The following is an 18,938-nucleotide window of genomic DNA, read 5'->3' on the forward strand; positions in this document are numbered from 1 at the left end:
ACCCAAAGCAGAGCTACCTGGGCTATGTCAGCTCTTCCTCAATTGTTGTGGTTTGGTTTCAAGCACAGTCATATGAACACCATGCCCAGTCCTGTGATAGCTGTGCAGAGCATGTCTGAAAGGGACTCTTGTTTCGCTTCATAGGTTTTGATGCATTTCTACATCTGAAGTACTTTTTAGTCAGAACTTCTGATGATCCTGTTCAACTGAAGCCCTTTTCATAAGGTTATGAATTTCTGCTTTTGTAAAAAATGTGTGTGCAATGGCTACAATGTAGTAATAGTTCATTAACAGTTGATGTATGACCGTTAGAAATACTTTTCCCACTAAATTTTCCAAACAATACATAGGAAAAAATATTCAAATCAGATTACTGTTTTCAAGTTGCTGCCTTCACTGTCCCTTTTCTGCCATGTGGTCCTCAGCTGCCTTTGCCCCTTTTACTGTTGTGGATGTTAAGGATTTTTTCCTGCAGAGGTTTCTGGTCTGCTTCTCCTCCCTGTTCTGTGAGCCTTCTGCATAACTTGTGTTGGTGGCCTTGTCTTCTCCTTGCAATGCAGAGCATAGAGTACTGCATGACCTAAAATATCCTTGGCTTTTAGAAGTGTTCTTTGTGCCAGTAATACATATTGAATTTCTTGACTTCTTAGGTAAGATAAATAGCAAAAAAAAGTGCTTTCAAAGCTGCTATAATGGCATGTTGGTAATTTTTATGTTAGAGAATATAAACACTGATGCATTCATCAGTGAATTCCAGAATATGGGGAATCACAAGTGTGGTAAACCAAGGAAATAGAAGGTGATGGTGATCAGCACAGAGTTTTCTGTGCGGTTGACAGATTGTAGATGGTTATTAAGGATCTGATGAAGACTATGAGAATTTATAGCAGAATTGGGTGGGAATGGAAAACATATCAAATCATTTTGGTTGGCACTACTGCTAGTGTGTCCCTGTTGCAGTGTGTACCTTTGTGGCTTATGGGTGAAAATAACTTCACTGATGTTCCTTAGTCAGACTAAGGATACCAAGACTCCCTGTGTTCACATGCACTGTTGGCAGTTGTTGTACATTAAGTTAGACAATAATGAAGTAATTCGTATTTATGTTAATCCCAAGCAGGTTCTCTGGAGTAGCTGGCACTTAGTTGCAAGTTATTACACAGTATAACCTAGACTGGGTGCTTGACTGATGGACCTGGACTGAAATAGTTCTTTGTGTTTAAATGTGGCCTATGGATCTATTCAGTTGTTTTGGAAACCACCTTGCACCTTCCTGGCTGTGAAGGGCTGCTGTGTTTCTTCCTACCTGCTGCAAAACCTGTAATTAGTTGTTTGGTCTAACTTAACTATTTTTTTGTTGTTTAGAAATTCATTGAGTTTGAAGATTCTCAAGAACAAGAGAAAAAGGACTTACAGACCAGAGTGGAAGCATTAGAGTCACAAACTCGACAACTTGAACTAAAAGCAAAAAACTATGCTGATCAAAGTAAGTAAAACATGGTGCTCTCCTTTTAAGTGTATTAGTGCATTTTAATTTTTGTTCTGTAAAGTGATAATGCATATGCCTTCTGATTCCTGTACTTAGACAGATAACTGGATTTAACTCTTGTGCAAGTCTTTTTTTCTTTAGAATTAAGGCAAACAAGTCAGATACAAGCTTGTGACTTGTAATCGATTCTTCTGGTATCCTGCTTGTATTGCTTACCTTTTAGACAGTGCTTTCTTCACATTTAGCAACTTTTTCAGAAGATGCTTTGATTACTTCCTTGTTAGTGATAACAAAATAAGATATTTTCTTCCTATTAAACAGTTGTCTGTGCTAAAATAAAGGTAATCTTCAGGTTTAGAAGCACAGCTGGGAGGAGAAGAGCATTGTTGGTGATTCGCATTAACTTCTATATAATTTTTGCTAAATGATTTATTTCTAGGAGACATTTAGTTTTTATAGAAAAACAGTTTAGGGAGAACACTTCCCTTTTTAGAGATGTAACAGAAAAAAAACTTCTGGAAACTTTGGAAAAAGATGATAGCGATCAGTTGTCTCGAAACACTTGAAGTTGAATATATTGTAGTTTAGACATTCTGCTGGGCTGCTTCTTATCCAGCCACACAGTCATTGAATGAAACTTCATCAGTTTTTCTACTTTTATACTTCAAGCTTCTAAGCCATCTTCTGTTGATGTGAGACTGGTGTGTTCATCAGTTAATATCTAGCTTTTATTGCTGGACTCTGCAGGAATGTAAAGTGAGATTGTGATGAGGCTGAGAGATGACCAGTTTCTAAAAGCAGTGTCAGTCTTCAAAGTAGCCCCTTTTCACTACTCTTTCTTCCTTTATTTCTGCTCAGCTACCTTTCCTGCCCCTAACACAGTAAGTTATAGCTCTTTTCCAGCTGACGCTCTAAAATTTTCCTGTAAAGTTTCATTTTCAGTGGCATGATTGAGCCTGTAGCAAGGCAGGAGTATTAGTCTGAGTGTTAAGATGAATGTAGGTGGCACCTAGGGCAGAATTTTACTGAAATTTGGGCAGCTCAGAATGTTGTTGGCAAATCTTAGAGGCATCACCTGCTTCATTATCCATGTTCAAATATTCCCAGATTCTGTAGAGGCAGGGATGAAGGAGCACTTCAAGCAATCTTTCCTAGCAAAGACCAGTGTGATTATTTCCTAGGATTGTCTCTTTGTAGATGAAGTCAGGCTAAAATGATTAATTGTAGAGACTTGTACCTGAAACCCTGCGATTCTCGTGGAACGATGTTGTGTGTGTATCTAAGAGCCTCACAGGAGGGGAAAATAAAACATTGTAGCAGGAGTTAAGAGGCCTGTTTTGGTGACAAAGATACTGTTTCTAGAAGACCTGTGCTCATAACACGCAGCGCAAACAGCTTGTTCATGGGAGACCCCACTCACTGACAACAAGATTGTGGATCGGGATTGCGTCCTGTCCTGTAGGCCATGGCTTTATTCTGTTAATGCAATCCAAAGGATAAAGTGGTTGCACGAAAAAGAAAAATCAGTTGGGTTTCTGACAGTGTATGTGGCAGCATACCTGGAGTTTCTCTAATAGAAATTACATTTACCATGTATTGATAACAACATTTTATGTTGCTCTGTGAGTCTGTTGGTGTGAAATTATCTTTTTGCTTTGAAGCCTTCAAGTATATGTATGATTTTAAAGTTTTATTTATATATTGTGTGTATATGTGTGTGTATATCTATAATAATAATGAAAGTATTTTCCCAAGAAACTCAGCAGTTCCAGTAGAAGCACTGCTACAACTACTTTTATTGTAAGAAGTAATGTTACTAAAAACAGTTACCATAACTATGTAAAGCTCTAGTGATGAAACAATGATTTTAGACAGTTCCAAAATCTATTTATTAGAGAAAAAAAATCTTTGTATTGGAGAAAAACCTTCTGTGATGGCAAAACTGTATGTTTGGAGAAACAATAGGGCTGGGTTAAACACTGAGCTTGCTTGTGCTTGGCCTTGATAAGCTGTCTGGGACAGCATGAAAGGCTGCTGGGAAGATTTGTCATGCTGCTGATGCAGAGCAAGATCAAAGGGGACATAAGCACATTTGTTGAACACCTAATGAATGTTATGCAAGTTAACTGTTTTTTTTAGTGATCTAAATTTCTAAGGTATGAAAACCATACAAGTACATATTTGTGAAGCAGCTTAACCTTACTGTATTACCTTGTTTTGTTTTATAGACTAGGCAACTGGCATGTTGTACAATCCGAATGATCGATGTGCCACTTTAATTCAGCTCCAAGTCTTTTAGCTATATTGCTTTTTCTCTTCTACTTCTGTAGTACTGCCTGTGCATCTAAGTTAGGCTCTAGTATTGCTGTGTTACCACGTCAACATTCAAAACGGTGGCAGTGTTATCACTGGTAATGGGAGTTGCAAATGTCTGGCACAGAGCAAGTAACCAAATAAAACCTGGGTCTGGAGTGCAGAGTGAGATCACAACATCAGCTGGTGATATGAGTAATAGATTAGAATGGAAAACTTTACCTGCAAGACTTTTTGCTTTGTGTAGGCTGCCTGTGCTCTGTGTGTTTTTTCTCAAATAAGCAAAGCCTGTGAGAACAAGTTTTGTCCATTAAAAAGTTTTGACTCATTCCCTTTAACACTGGCAGTGCTGAGCATTTAGTGAAGACTTGTCAGCTGGGGCAGCTCTTGAGTCACATGGTTGAGTTCTGCTTGATTGTATGTGCTTAAATCTGTGTGCCAGTTAAGAAGTTGTGGTTATTATGTCCTGAATTTTAAGTACTTGTTTGTGCAGTCTAAGTGATTGTCATACTAAATCAAAAGGAAAAAAATGTATTTCTTTGCACTTAAATTTACCCTGTGGGATTGCATCGTTAGCCGTGTATTCAATCACTTCGGTTAGAATGAAGCTGCCTTTTGAAATTCCTGGAGTGAAATCCAGAGGTTATTTTGTGTCAAGCAGTTGCTCCCTTCCTATGGTTCACTGACTTCTTTTCCCCTCATCAGAAATTGAAACAGTTGCTGCCACCTGAGTGAACTACCTTGAAGTACTCTGTTCTTTTTTAGGAGGTGGAAAGAGGGGGAGATGACGGCAAAACACTGCTGGAAGGACTGTGAGCCTAGCAGATGATGAAATCCTGAACGGTGGAAGCAAATGCACTGGAGTTACCACTCCTGCATGATGGGTAGCACTCAGTCCTGATACTTGATGTGGTGGCTGCCTAAGTCAAGTTTGCTGCAAAAAAATGGTGCAAAATGTGGCAATCTGGGATAAATTCATTAAACTTTAGAACTGCTTGAAGGAGAGCAGAGGCATAAGGATTTGTGGCTTCTATTTGAGCGCAGGAATGGGCTCAAATCAAGAGCTTGGATGGAGCTCCTTGTCTTATGGTCCAGCTTTTCATCTCATTTTGCACTGCTGCTCTTGGCTTTAACTTTCCCTGGGTTGCTCCTGTCCCTTGTGTGGCCTGGCTCTCAGCAGTACCTGGACAGAGAGGGGGGGAAAGGCAGTGCCTGTATTCTTGGAGTCTGTGCCATGTGGAAGCTCAAGCAAGTTAAATAGCAGAAAGTTCCTGGGGATTTGTTTAGGAATGATGTTGGTACAGGCAGAGATTTTAGAAGTTCTTGCTGTGGGTCTATAGTAAACTTTTACTGAGTGTTGACAAATGTTTATTTTTGGGTTTATGACTTACCCAGAATTCATGTAATTTTTTCCCTCTCAGCAGCAGAGGGCACCTGTGGACATGATAATGCCACATGTTTAGTAAATAACATTATTTTGTTTTGCAGTGGTATATCTGAGGCCAATGCCAGGTTGTGATATAATTTTAAGTATTTCTTAGAAGAATTTGAAAATACCTGACTTCCACATTACTTCAAGTCTTTGCTGTTGTGAGACTCCTTTGTGCTACTTGTAATTTGTTTGCAGCATTAAAATATTTGAAATGTCAACCCTGGACCTGGAAAACAGAGGGCTGTTAAAAACTTGTAATAGCAATACACAGCTCATTTGTCCAGCAGCGCTCTGTGGATGCACACGACACTGCTGGGATAGTGCTCAGTCTCCAGTTACAGGAAGGGATAAGATCTTCTCAGGCTCATGGGTTGTTCCACTGAGTTCTGGCTGGGGATGGGGGACCGGGGGAGGGGAGGGGAGGGGAGGGACGGAGCAGGCAGGCTACAGAGGTTTATTTTAGTTTCCTTCCTTGCCTCTTTCTGGGAATGTCAGTTTTCTTTATGTATTACAGGCTATAAGTTAATTAAATTTTTGGGAATAAAAAATGGCTAGTATATTTTGACTTACTACAGGAATGGAACAGCTTTGGCATAAGCTTTCTGGAGGAATCATTCTTGGGGTAACTTATCTATTAGAGAATCTGAAAAACACCATGTCTGCATGATTGAAGTGCTTTCTGTGCTTTCTAATGGAGGTGGTAGGCTATAGGACTTGAAAGATTTGGCTCCTTTTCTGGATCTGCCTAGTGCTTAAGTACAACCAAAATAACAAACTGCATTTGACAAGAAAACAGATATATCTACATACCTGACTTTATCAAACCTGAGCTTTGTGTGCAAGATAGATTACATTTGGAGAAAACTGCATTTGTGAGAGAACCCTAACAAAACAAACAAACCCCAAATGAGTATAATCCCAAGAAACAGCTCTTGAGTTTTGGAGCTGTAAATGTTGTGACACAACTCTTGAGATGATGGTATTTTCCATGTCAGGTGATACTCTGCAGATATTGCTTGCTGAAAGTTTTATTTGGTATATGAGACAAATGCTTTGGAAGCTGACCTAAAAACATTTGTTTTTCTCAGAAGCTAAACAGAACTATTGCTTTCATTGGCTTCAAGTGAAGATGCAAGACCAGGTTTTGTTGTGAATGTTCTTCCGATGGTATTTGATATCTGATTTCTCCTCTGAGCTCTCAGGACACCAGCATTGCTGTAATGTACACCCAGGCAGACAGCCACTCTTAGATAATCTGAAGGCATCCAATATCTAAGATCTCTGCACATGGGATATCATGCTGCTCATGTGGCTCTGTAGTTAACAGGGAGTCTGTGAAGTGAACTTTCAGCTGTGAAGTTTAACGGAAACAGAAACTTCCCAGAAAGTTGTTTTGAGACTTGATTTGTGTATCTGCACAGATGGTGATGTGAATAACTAAACTGGTGTGAAACAGCTCTGTCAGTAAATGCTGCTTCTAGGGATGGCTCTACTGGTGTGTATCTCAAGGAATACAAGAAAGCTTTTCAATAGGTCCTGGAAAGAAGTTGAAAAGTTCAGGTTTGTTCACTGGGGACCTGGATTGTTCCTGCTTCATTTTCACAGGCTGACAGCAGTAGAACTAATCTGATTTCCAGCAAAGGAGGAACAGAATGGCTTGGGTTCTTGTATTTCTTGATTAGCAGGTGTGGAACTGAACTCTTTGCTAGTGTGTTCTCAGTGTGGATGTTCCTCATCTCTGATGATATCACTCATTATCTCAGGTATATTTACCAGGCAGATTCCCCCTGCCCTTTGCTACACTGTGCCACAGGTGTCAGTCACTACACCTGAAAAATCCTTCTGTAGGAAGTGTGAGTACCAGGGTGCGCTGGAAAGGGGGGCTTTCATCCTGACTGTGCATTTCACTGTGCCTTCCCTGGCTTCCCAACTCTGTTCCCAAAGACCTGCTGTCTATGTGGTTTTGGGAGCCAGCAGCCCACTAGATGGAGCAGGGGGTACAGCTGGCCCCAGGGCAGGCACTGAGCCAAGCTACAGGGCTCAAGGCTAAAATAAAATGGAGTAGGAAATTAGAACAGTGATTGGCCTGCTTTAAGCTTTGCTGTTAATATACCTGAGCAAAAGTGGTGAGAAGAGCTTGAAATTCACTGGTGTATAATTAACTGCTCATGTGTGTTTTTAAGTTAAGGGAGTATTGTAGTTTATGTGCTGGAGTTTGGTTGTTATAGTGATTCTGTTGCTCAAAATACTGCAGTAACTTGAGAAAATTACTTTAAATGTCTTTTAGAATCTTACGTTCCTGAGTTTTTACTGGCTTTTACAACAAATCCAGTCTGCTAAAGCTTCTGTGTCCACACTGACTTGATGTGGATTTTATCAGACGGGGAGTTGCTTCAATAGCCAAATGTATAAATGGAGCATTCCACTGTTTGCAAAGCAGTCAATCAAAAGTTTTCTCAGTAAAACACCTCTTTTGCAGTGACTGGGCAAGAGGTTGGATTTTGGGCTTGATTTTGTGTAGAAGTTTCTGATATGTATTTTTGATTGTTTGAGTTTCAGCCTATGTGAGGAATGTCCTGGCATGTGGTTGTCTTTATATTAAATGTTGTAGCAGAATGTTTAAAGAGTTTTGGTTTTTTTTAAGTTTTGTTTTGAGTTTTTGATAACAAATTGCAGGGATTTTGTGTGCCTGAGACATAGTGCAAACTTGAACAGTCCAGAAGTGTCAGGGATAAGACCATTGCTGCTGCATGTGTTGATACTTGCTATCAACAGAGCATTCTTGACAGCTAAATTATCTTCATAATTTCAAGTGCTCTACTTATTAAACTGAGATCTAGAACTGTATTTCACAGTGTAAGAGCTACTTGAACATGTTGGTCTTGTCAAGGGGTTGAATTTTTCGCTTGTTTTACAAATTACTTTTCTGTGCTGGTTTGATTTGCAGGCCTTACCACTTCCAGGTTAAACACTTGTTTGATAGCTTAGTCCCCTTTTCAGTCCACGAGTGATGTGTGTGCTCTTTGGCAACTACTTAGGAGGTCATGAGGTCCTTCTGGATCTGTATCTTAACTTTGGTGTGGGACCTGCATTAAAGAATAGAGCCAGATGAAAGCTGTCCAATGAGAGTCTTCAGACAGTCCTGATGCCAGGAAGGGCTTGTTAATTAGCTGGATCTCTGTCCTGGCTTGTGTAGGAAGAACTTGTAATTCCTCTTGAAGGCATCACACTGGTTGGATTTGCCATTCTAGCAGGTCTGTTTCTCTTTCTCCCCCTCAGGCTTATCAGGAGTTTGAGGCAGAGGACTACATACAGATGAAGGGTGTTCCAAACTTGGTAAAAGCCATCAGACTTGGGAGGTAAGCTCTGACTTTTGAACAGGCAGAGTGGGCAGCTTGGCTGCCTAGTTCCTCATAATGCTGTCAGGAGACAGAAACTCCAATTTCTCTAGTTTACTATTACATTTAATATCCTATTTTTAGGCTTAATTGGTTTTCTGTGAGAGAACCTTCATCAAGATTGGTATCTCAGGTCATTAAAGGTGTTAGAACATTGGCAGTGCTGGAGAAGTTTGCACTAGACCTTGGGTTTGAGTTTGTGGAGATGTTTCAGGGGAATGCCTTCTCATCAGCCTAAAAGCATTAGAATATTTGCATTTTATGCTCATGATGCTTGAAGACCTTTCTCTTTTTTCAACATAAGCTTCTAAGAGTGAGTAGTGCAACTTTTTTGTTGGGTGTTACATTTTGCACATGCATTATGTTAAACAATGTAATCTTGCAATGTAAGGTCTTCCTTGAGGTGACAAGGCTTTGTAATGGCTTTGTAAAGACACATTGCACAGAGACAATGGATACTTTTGCTTTTAGGATATATATAATCAAACTAATTTTATCATCCACCCATAAGAATTTGACATCTTAGTGGAAAAAAGTCTGAGACTGAAATATCAGAGGAACTTTTTGTATTGTTACTTTAGTCTGATAGGAACTATGTCTGGTTGGCACTTGGCAGGCTCAGCATGTGGCAGGCAGTGCCAGCACCCAACTCCATTCCTCTTGAGGTGTTATCAGGGCCAGACTTCCAGTCCTTTGTATGTTGGTGTATTAAAATGGAACTGGCAACAATTCAGTTTAAAACGTGTTTCTGGATGCCAGTGAAAGGCATTTTGCCCTCCTATTTAGTTTCTTCTTACTGCTGATGGGACTTAAGTTTCTCAGAGTTTTTGGGGTGAGAATCTGGTAGTCTTCCTCAAAATTCTTCTGACTCTGTGATCAAGTTGGTGGTGATTTCTGATCCTTGGGGAATATCTGATCTCTTTCACAATGTTTAATTGGAAAAATATAGTGTATTCTGTTGGTTTGTTCTGCAAGATCATATCTTGATGGGAGGCATATTTTGGGTAGAATAGATTTCTGGTGCTATATCTCATCCTGCAGGTATTGGAAAAACCAGTTCTGAGGACTGTTGTGGTGTCTGTTGAGGGTGTGTAACTTAGGTACATCCTCTTCTGGCTGAAACTTCTACCTCTAGCACTGTTGCACAGCTGGAAATGACTTCCAGAAGAAAGTGCTTAATGTCAAGTTATATCATCTTCTGGGCCATTAATAGTTTTAACCTTTGTACTTAATGAAAACAGTGGTCAGATCTCATGGAGATATCCCCCTTGACTGTGCAGCGTCACTAGCCATGTACATTTGTCTTCCGTGACTTGATTCAAGGAACTGTTTATTATAACTGGGCCATTAAACTTTAAAAACATTTAAAGCTTTTCTTTCTTCACAGACGGAAAAAGTGGTGTGCTTCTTTATGGAACCTCAACCTCTGTGAAAAGTGTGTGTTGTATCCGTAACAGTGGGAAATGCTTTTCTGGATTTCCTGAAGGCTGGTTTTGGACAGCTGCAAAGAAGGGTGTTGGTAACACCTGATGTAGTGTTTATCTTCATTAAATGTATTGTTGAATACTTTGCCAGATTCGCTTGTAGAATTCATCCCTGGGGTTGTCTGCACTGTGTAGACATGAACTCGCTAAACAGTGTTGGGTGCATCACCCTGGTGGGTGTGGGAGTTCCGGGCGAGGCTGAATTGAATGGTGACTTCACCACCCAGCACAAAGCAGCAGGGGAGGATCCTTGGACACTGTTTGTTGGAGAGGGAGCTGGTTTCAGCAAATACAAGGTCCAGCAGTCATACAGTTAGCACTTTTTGATCTCCTGTTTTCCCAAAGAGGGTTTAGCACAGTGGAGAGGTTTACAAGGGAGATCCTCTGGGATCTGTGGTACACAGCCTGGGCACAGTGTGCTCACATGAGACCTGCTGAGTATTTCTGATGGGCAGCTGTTTAGCATCTCGTAACTCATGACTTGGATGTTAATCAGGCAAAGATAGTGTATAAAATACGGTCTGTCACATCATAGCTTTGTTAATTATAAGTTCTGACTCTTGCTTCTGTAATGTCTTCCCAAAGGCTTCCATAAAACTGCACTTCAGATGTACAAGGAGACTTAAAACACCTTGTGCATCAAAACAATAAACGGAACTCTTCTGTTTAGTAGTGTTCTGCATTACATAAGTATGTATTTTTTGATGCATGCATTGTGCTGTAAAATAAATTTTTCTCTATGTTGTGTTATAGATACTTGTACCTTCCCTGCTGCTATTTGATCCAAAGAGCTTTTGTTCTGTTTGATAACAGGGCAGAAATGGAAGCATTAGATCTGGCAATGGTATAAATAATATTTGATGTAATATTTTGGCCCTATATTTATAGGTGGACTGCAAAAGGTTGTAGCAAGGAGCGTAATGTTCTTATAAGAGCAAGATTAGATTAGTAGTGCAGAATGTTTATACAAATTTGAGTGAGTAGACAGTTATGTATTTTGGTTCACTCATTTGACTTGAGCAAAGAGTTTTTTCTTTAAAACATACTTATGATTAAATACTGTGCCAAAATACAGATACACAGATCGAAAAGAAATGATATATGGAGAATTAATTTTCAGGAGACCCAGCTGGCATCACGAAAGTATGCAAAGAGCAGAGAAGGTCTGGACATTTGTCTTCAGATAATGTGTGTCTGGCAGTGACTCTCTGGAAACATGGAACTATAAGTTTGAACTTTCCCAGGGATATTTAAACATAGCTAGTAGAATAAGCTCAGTTACACAATTTGATACATGTGCTTATGTCACATGAATATTGTGTTCAAAAATATCTGAATAGATAGAATTCACATCTAAGCAGCAAAAATGTTTTGTGTTTGAATGACACAATAAGTTGTGTGTAGAAGGTTCTGAATTCTGTTACTTTTCCTGCAAATTAATTGCATTGGGAGATCACAGTTTGTTTCTGCTCAGTTTCATCTGGGCTGTAACGCAGCACAGATGAACTGAGCTGCTCAGTTGGTTTCATCTCCCTCTAATAAGAACTTACATTTTAAAGTTCTCCTAAATCTTCTAGATCTATTTTTAATTTCCTGGAATACCTACAGAAGTATTCAAATGTTTTCTCTCTTTAAATCTATTGCCTTAATGCTCAGTGAAGTGTGAGTGAGTGCCAGCAGAAACCTTAATTTCTGTACCACATAGGGCTTGAACGTATTTTAACAGATACCTTGCCTACGTTTGTCCTGGTTAAACACCTCTGGAAATTGTGTGGATGTGTTTTAGGGAACTGATGTAGGACCTTAGTTGGAGCACATGGCTTCATCTGGGATTGAGTGCCATGGCCTCTGCCTCTTCCTGCAGTTTCCATGTGAAACAATCTGGGTTGGGGTGAGCAGTAAGCTGGCCTTGAACAGAAAAATCCCCTGTCACTGGCCTAGCAATCAGCAGGGGAAAATAGGACTTGGGCTCCTTAGGGGAATGCAAATTGCAGTATTGTGCTGCTGTTGATGTACTTAGAAAGCTCAGTGATAAGAGCTTAAAAACATAGCCACTGACATACTTTTTATCCTGCTTTGTGCTATTCACTTCTAGGAATACTCTAATCTATTTGCTTAGTCCCAGGCAAGTCAGTCTCACTTACTAGAACTCTGAGGTTAATTTTAATTCTTTTATTTTTATTTTTTCTTCCAGTTAGCAGACTTGAGGAGCGGGAGGCAGAACTCAAGAAGGAATACAATGCACTTCATTCAAGACATACAGAGGTAGGTTGTTACATCAAGATGATTTTGGGGTATCTGTAAAAATATATATCTGTGGAAAACCTTGTGTTGTGAGAAATAGGGAAAATTATTGAATATTTTGGTTTGTACACTAAGTTGTAACCAGGCTTCATTTGGTGATGTAGTTTTTCTCATTCACATCTGAGTGACTATTTCTCAATGTTTGATTACACATCTGTCATTTTTATAGCTTTGTCAGGTATGGAGAAGTTTTAAAAAGGAATTTGTTCTTCCATATTTCAGAGGCAATTTTTCAAAACACACTAATAGGCTTCAAAGAGATAGAAATGAAATTACATTTTTGTACTCTTTGTGTCAATTTTCTGTGTTAGTTTTATTTGTACCATTGAAGGAAAAAATCCTTTCAAAACCTAGCCTGCTGGGATTTGTGATTTAAAAAATTCCCTGCCATACTTTGTTGATACCTATTGAAAATGGGATTTGCTGATGAATATAGAAAAAGTTAGAATTTGTTAATTTAAATAAATAAGATCCACGCTGTTTAAGTTGAGTGCAAAGCCCAAAACCAGGACTTGCAGTACTTCAGTTTTCACTAGCAGGTTGTCTTGGCCATGCAGGGAGGTTTTACTGCCTAAGTCATATACATATTTTATTGAGGAGGTCACTAGGTCCTTTGAATTATTCTGATTAATCTAGAGTCTCGCTTGGGCACAGTTCTCCTTACTTTCCTTGCTTTGCCTTTGGAAGGTCAGAGAGCTGGTTTTAGATCATTGCTATCAAAGAGATCAATGCCATACTGACTGCTCCCAGTTCAAAAGACCCATGTGGGGAAAGGGGAAGCAGATACAGATGTCAGATTTGGTTATCTTGAATGTTTTCAGCAATGTTAGGTGTTTTATATTGACAGCAGCTGAAAAGTGACTTGGAACCATGACTAGTCTGTAGTGCTTGTGTGACAAGACTTCTGAAGCTCTTAAAAATAATATGTTTACTGAAATTATAGCATTTTAAAAATCACATTTGTTACTAGGTAGCTGCTTTAGAATGCTTTAGAATATCTAGAAAACTAGATAGTTTTCAACATTTGTTGAAAACTGGAAATCTAAATAAAACTAGAAGTGACAAATCTTAATGCTGCCCCGAGGTTTGGCCGCCTTTTGATCTGGAAGTACTTCAGAGTATTGGATGCTTGCAGAGTTCCAGTTATTGTAATTCGAACCTGTGGGTTCTGTCACAATAGAACTGACAGGTTTTCATTGAATCCTGTTTCACAGAATTAAAGATTAAATGTATTGGGCACCATTCAGTGCACAACTCAATGAAACGCTAATGTCATGTTCCGAATAACATGTCATGATATGTCTGAATGTCATGTTCTGTATAAGTTTTGCTCCAAAATGGACAACAGCCTCTGCTGGTTTGATCCCAATTTATTAAATTCTTTTACATCTTAAATTTGCTTTCTTTGGTGTAGGGAGAGATGTTTCCTTGGGTTTTACTATTACTGGGGTGACTATCTGTTCTTCATAAAGAAATATTTTGTAGTGCACCATGGTATATCAGTGCCTCTGTTCTCCTAAAATTAGATCTCCTGTTTTCTGTACTCCTCGCTTTCAGTATGATTGCTTCCTTGATTCTTTGTTTTCCAGACCAGAGTGAATCTTGCAAAGATGCACCTCTTTAAAGGATTGAGCATGTCAATATTTTAATGTTGTATCCTGGTGCATGTCTGAGACTCAGGGACAGAAATCCCTGGGAACTGGAAAGGACTGGCTGATAATAATGCTCAACTCCCCATTCCCTTTTGATTTCCTGCTTCCCTTTCTACTAACAAATTCTAAAACTTTATATCTATATAGTAACTTTCTTCTTTTAATGCAAAGTGTTTTGGCAGATATCCAATCTCCTTTCAGCATTTAAGTTTATCAGTTTTATTTGATCAAATATTTCTATCAAATACTTAGTTCTTAAACTTTTTTCTTTCATGTTTTACTAGGAAGGGCGGCTTCTTTCCTTCTGAGTCCACTTCACTGTTTCTTTACAAGCGATCCATCTTTGGTACTTACAATGGCAATTGTTTTTCTTTCAGTTGACTAAATAATGGACAGAACATTTAGAAAGATTTTTTTTTTTTAATTTTAGCTCAAGATGCTTATTTGACAGATGTCATGTTAAAGATGCGATGTAACTACATTTTGTGCAGTCTTAATTTCTGATGATTTTTCTCTCTTCCATCTTCATTATTTGTTTCCTTCTACCTCCCAGCCACCCTTATTCTTTACTTCACTGATGAATATTTCAAAGTTGGATGTCTTTCTCTTCCAACTACTGACCTGAATCAGTATCCATGTCCTTCAAAATATCCACCTTTCAGCCCTCCCTGTCTGTCTGTGGCTGCCTTTGCTGGAGTTCACTGCCCAGCTAAGGTGGTGGCTCAGCACCCCAGGGAATGTCACCCATTTCCAATCCCAATGGACCAAGACCTACTGAAGCTGAGTCACCTTGGTGAGTTCTACCAGGGATGTGAAGCAGAGAGCTGAATCAATTCCTCTCTACAGTGTATGTGTTGTGGTGAGAGCTGGGAGTTCTCCTTGGAGCTCAACCTGCCAGAGACAGGGTCTGCATTGCAGTTCCAGCACCAGCCTGCCCAGCAATGAAGTGTCTGCAGCTGCAGAGATACCCTGGATGGGGAGAGCTGTGGAGACAGGCTTTACCCTCCATCATCCTTCTGTTAAATCAGTGTCTGTCTTGCTGCTCTCTGGAGAGGGCAGTGCGCTGGCTGGTGTGAATGCAGGATATCCCATTAAGCCTCCTTCCCGCTAACTGGCTTGATACAGGGTATAAGAACCTGAGCAGTTGAGATGGCAGATTGGAAGGTGAGGTGTAGCAGGTAGTGAAGAGGATAAAATGTTTGGTCTGAACAGAATGACTGGAACAGCCTGAACATGTTCTGACTTCTGTGCTCTGGTTCCTTGTCTTTCCTGTGCTTGCAGTGGGTTTTGATCTTTCACTGATCATGCTCTGCTTTGACACTCAGATGAGATGAGTGACAAAACTATGTGCTGGAGTTCGTGGGGTGGAACTTCTGGAACCTAACTATGCAAAATCTTGTTTCCATCTTTCTCTGACTGTAAAGGACTAGATGAAGGAAGCAATTATACAGCAAAGGGCAGTGTGCTGGAAAGCAGAATGGTTTACGGTGGCAATTTTTTGCCTTTGCTGCTGAGATGATGCACTGCTGCTGTCTCTTTGAGAGCAAACCATTCAGGGTGGTTTTACCTGGTGAGTAGGAGGTAAAGGATCTTACTTTCTTTTTTCTGCAGAGCTAAAGGACATAACTTCATAACTATGGCACTGGCTTTTTAAAGACTTGGCTAAGGCTTTTATGTTTATTACTCATTTGGGAAACTGAGGCAAAGCAATACTTGAGATCTCCTGGAGAATTGACTAATACTTGGGGCCTCTCTGTGCGCAGGTTTCCAAAATAAACCTCATTTTTCTTTTTTTAAGGAAGTTATTCTTTTTCTCCTTTGGGAAGCACTAGGCTGAGGTAGTTCGATATCTTTCCCTGACACATAGAATATGGGCTTAATTTAATGAAGCATAATTGGGCCATGGAAGTTTCTCAGTGTTCTGCACTGATACAATGTGACAGAACAGTGAGCCTGGCTCTGGCATTGGGAATGGACTTTGTCGGGTTCATTAGGATAAACATATCCCTAGCAAGTCCCTGGGCAGGGGACAGGAAGAGAAGGCTAGTGGTGTTGTCTATTTACAATTATAGCTAAGCATGGGCAGCTGTCACATTGTCTGTGAGATTAGACTTTGGATATCAATTCAAGCAAATAGTTTTTCCTAAAGCCTTATGCTGAGCATTAACAGCTTGATCTATAAAACCTGGATTGTAACATCTTTACTTACTGAAGTATCTGCCAGCAACACCATCTTGTGCATGGATAAAGATGCATCAAGCTCTCTCATGAGAATGGTGCTTTTACTTAGGTGAGAAACTCACCACAAACCCTGAAAGGAAAAAAGGTGGAACATGGATGTCTAGAACTTTGATACTGGATCAAGGAGATTCTATAAATATGTTACTTCAATAAAACTAGATTATTTGGTACAGAGAAAGATCTATATGCACACAGTTGGGTGCACATTCCCAAAGGGAGGAGCTGCTTGTGCCCAGCCTGGCTGGATCTGCAGGAGAAGCAGTGGGGTCTATAGCACTGAGACTGGTCTGACAGCCAAAGAATTACTAAAACCTGTCTGGGGGAGTTAAAGCAGTGACACAAAAAGGAGGAGCAAAAGAGCAAGGAAGGTATAAAGGAGATGCTCTCAGCCTGGTTAAGGCAAAGCTGCAGGTAACATCTCCAACATGTCACAAACAAATGTGGATATGCCAAGTGCCAGGCTTGTATGCATTGGGAGTGGTTGTATTTGTAAGGGTAGAAATTGAAATGAGTGCCAGGATGTTAATTGTTTTTTACTGAGTGCTGAAGTTTAAGATGTAGAAAAACTTTGTAACACTTCTGCAGTTGTAAAACTTGTCAGGTGCCCTATGAGGAAATCTGAGTACTTTTATGAGGTGGAAAGAGACATTGCAGTCAAAGGGAATTGATTTCATGTTCACTCTGTAATATGTTCAAAGGCATGCTGTAGTTGGTTTGTACATGTACCTTAAAGTCATTAACACCTGAACTGTGAATTGCTGTTAACTAAGGTAATCCTTCCAAGTTCTGAGTTTAATTCCCTGAGCTAATAATAATTGAGCAATGTGTTCAACTACAACAATGCTGAAGTGCTCTCTGTCTGTGATGTGTATTCCTAGGAGCAGCTGGTTGTTTTCAAAGTACTTGTGGACTTCATGGGCAGCAGAGCAAATTGTCCATAGTGGAAGGTTATGAGTGGCTAAATATTTACTGCAGCTTGTATTGAAGATGGGTAGACACAGTCAATTATTTATCATCGGTCCTCCAGCATAACTTCAGTAAAAATTGTGCTGAGTGGAGAGCAAGTCAGTCCATTTAAGTCTATTTTAAAACTGTTAGTAATATTAAAACCTTTTTATTTCAAAAGTGGAATAATCTCAAAACAGCAGATTCTAATCAGATTTTGAGCCCTCAGAATTCTAGTGCAGTAATTCATTACAGGTTTTTGGATCAGAATGACACTTCATGGATATGTCAAGACTTGAGGGTCATTTAGATTGAAAAGATTTTTGAATATCATCTGGTTCAAATCCCGGTGGTTTTGGAATGAGTCTTCAAAGTTTTATTGCAGATGAGTGGTTAGAGTGGGCTTACTTCTCAAGAAGCTGCAGTATTTATTACTTTAACCTTCAAATTAAGTTTGTGGAAGTTGGGAATTCACACACCGTTTCTTATGACTCTACAGCACCAGCTGTGGAGCTCCCCATCCCCTGGGAAGGGAGGGTGAGGAACTCTTTTCCTTGTGGACACTATTCCAGTGTTGTGAACTTTTATCTTTGGGACCCTGAGTTGAGGCAGAGAGTGGACTTTACATGGTGGAACCACTGTTCTGATTTTTTGGACATCACAGGCACATATAGCCTGGATCAGTGGAGAAATTGCTGTGTAGCCCATGCACATAGAACCTTATGATTCTGTCAATCTTCAGTTGCCATGCAGCATTGCACATTCTGGTTTTAGTTTTATTTTTTGGTTCCTATAGCTTATATGCATTGTGCTGAAGTATGTGATCTACAGATTTGCATACTTTATTATCAGCTTCATTTTCAGCTGCAGAACAATAGAAACTGAACAGTCCTTTAAATTGACTTGCCCTCCAGCCTCTGTGGATAATAAATATGATGAGACGTTTCAGTAAACAAAAGAACAGACTGAGAGGAGGGAAGAGAGTAGGTTAAAACCATGTCCTTTGCAAAACGTGAAAGCTGTTGGGTTTTACTGACCCTATTACTTTTTCTTATGTGTTACAGTTCCCTGCAGAGGTACTAGACACTTATCTTCTGTTCACTGGCTGAAAACAAAACAGTTGTTCTATTTAAAATTTAACTTTGAGAAACCAATTGGTGTGCTGAAAATGGGGGGTTTTGTAGGCAGGTCAGCAATATCCTCCTCCTGTTATGAGGGAATACATGAACAGAATATGGAATGGTCTAATGTGCATTTCAAAGTTAGACACACTTGCTCCCCCCCACCCCGAATTCCTAAACTATCTGCATTATAATAAATTTCTGTAAAACTATGCAAAGGAATAAGCGGAACACCTAGTTCTGGCTGCTTGGTTAAAATGGAAAAAAACAAATGTGGATGGTTGAAGGTGGAGCTTTCAGTCCTTTTGTGCCTTTTGTTTGTCTCTGTGTGTGAGCAAACATTAAAAACCAGAAAACAAATGGGATGGTCTGGTGGAACACTGTGTTTTGTTGGAGGATAAATGCTGTAAGCTTTTGACAGCAGTCCAAGAATATTATATAATGTTTCTCTGAAAATAGCATTATATTTTTTTCTGGTCTGAATTATATTTATTAGTTCAGGTGAATGCTGGGAAAACCAACATCTGTATGTAACCAGCACTTACCATAAGTTACTGAT

General features: G+C 39.6%; 1 protein-coding gene across 8 annotated transcripts in view; it reads left to right on the forward strand.

The window, feature by feature from the left end:
• SPAG9 (sperm associated antigen 9) overlaps nucleotides 1–18,938 on the forward strand; it is a 62,554-nt gene that overhangs the window by 5,115 nt on the left and 38,501 nt on the right. For all 8 annotated transcript variants that reach the window (XM_054278994.1, XM_054278997.1, XM_054278996.1 and 5 more), the window contains exons 2-3: nucleotides 1,366–1,486; nucleotides 12,311–12,381. In XM_054278994.1, coding sequence (XP_054134969.1) covers nucleotides 1,366–1,486; nucleotides 12,311–12,381 — 192 coding nt within the window. The remainder of the gene's footprint in view (nucleotides 1–1,365; nucleotides 1,487–12,310; nucleotides 12,382–18,938) is intronic.

This window comes from Melozone crissalis, unplaced genomic scaffold (genome assembly GCF_028551555.1).
Source record: "Melozone crissalis strain CALT ecotype California unplaced genomic scaffold, PUWL_Pcris_2 ptg000026l_1, whole genome shotgun sequence".
NCBI lineage: Eukaryota > Metazoa > Chordata > Aves > Passeriformes > Passerellidae > Melozone > Melozone crissalis.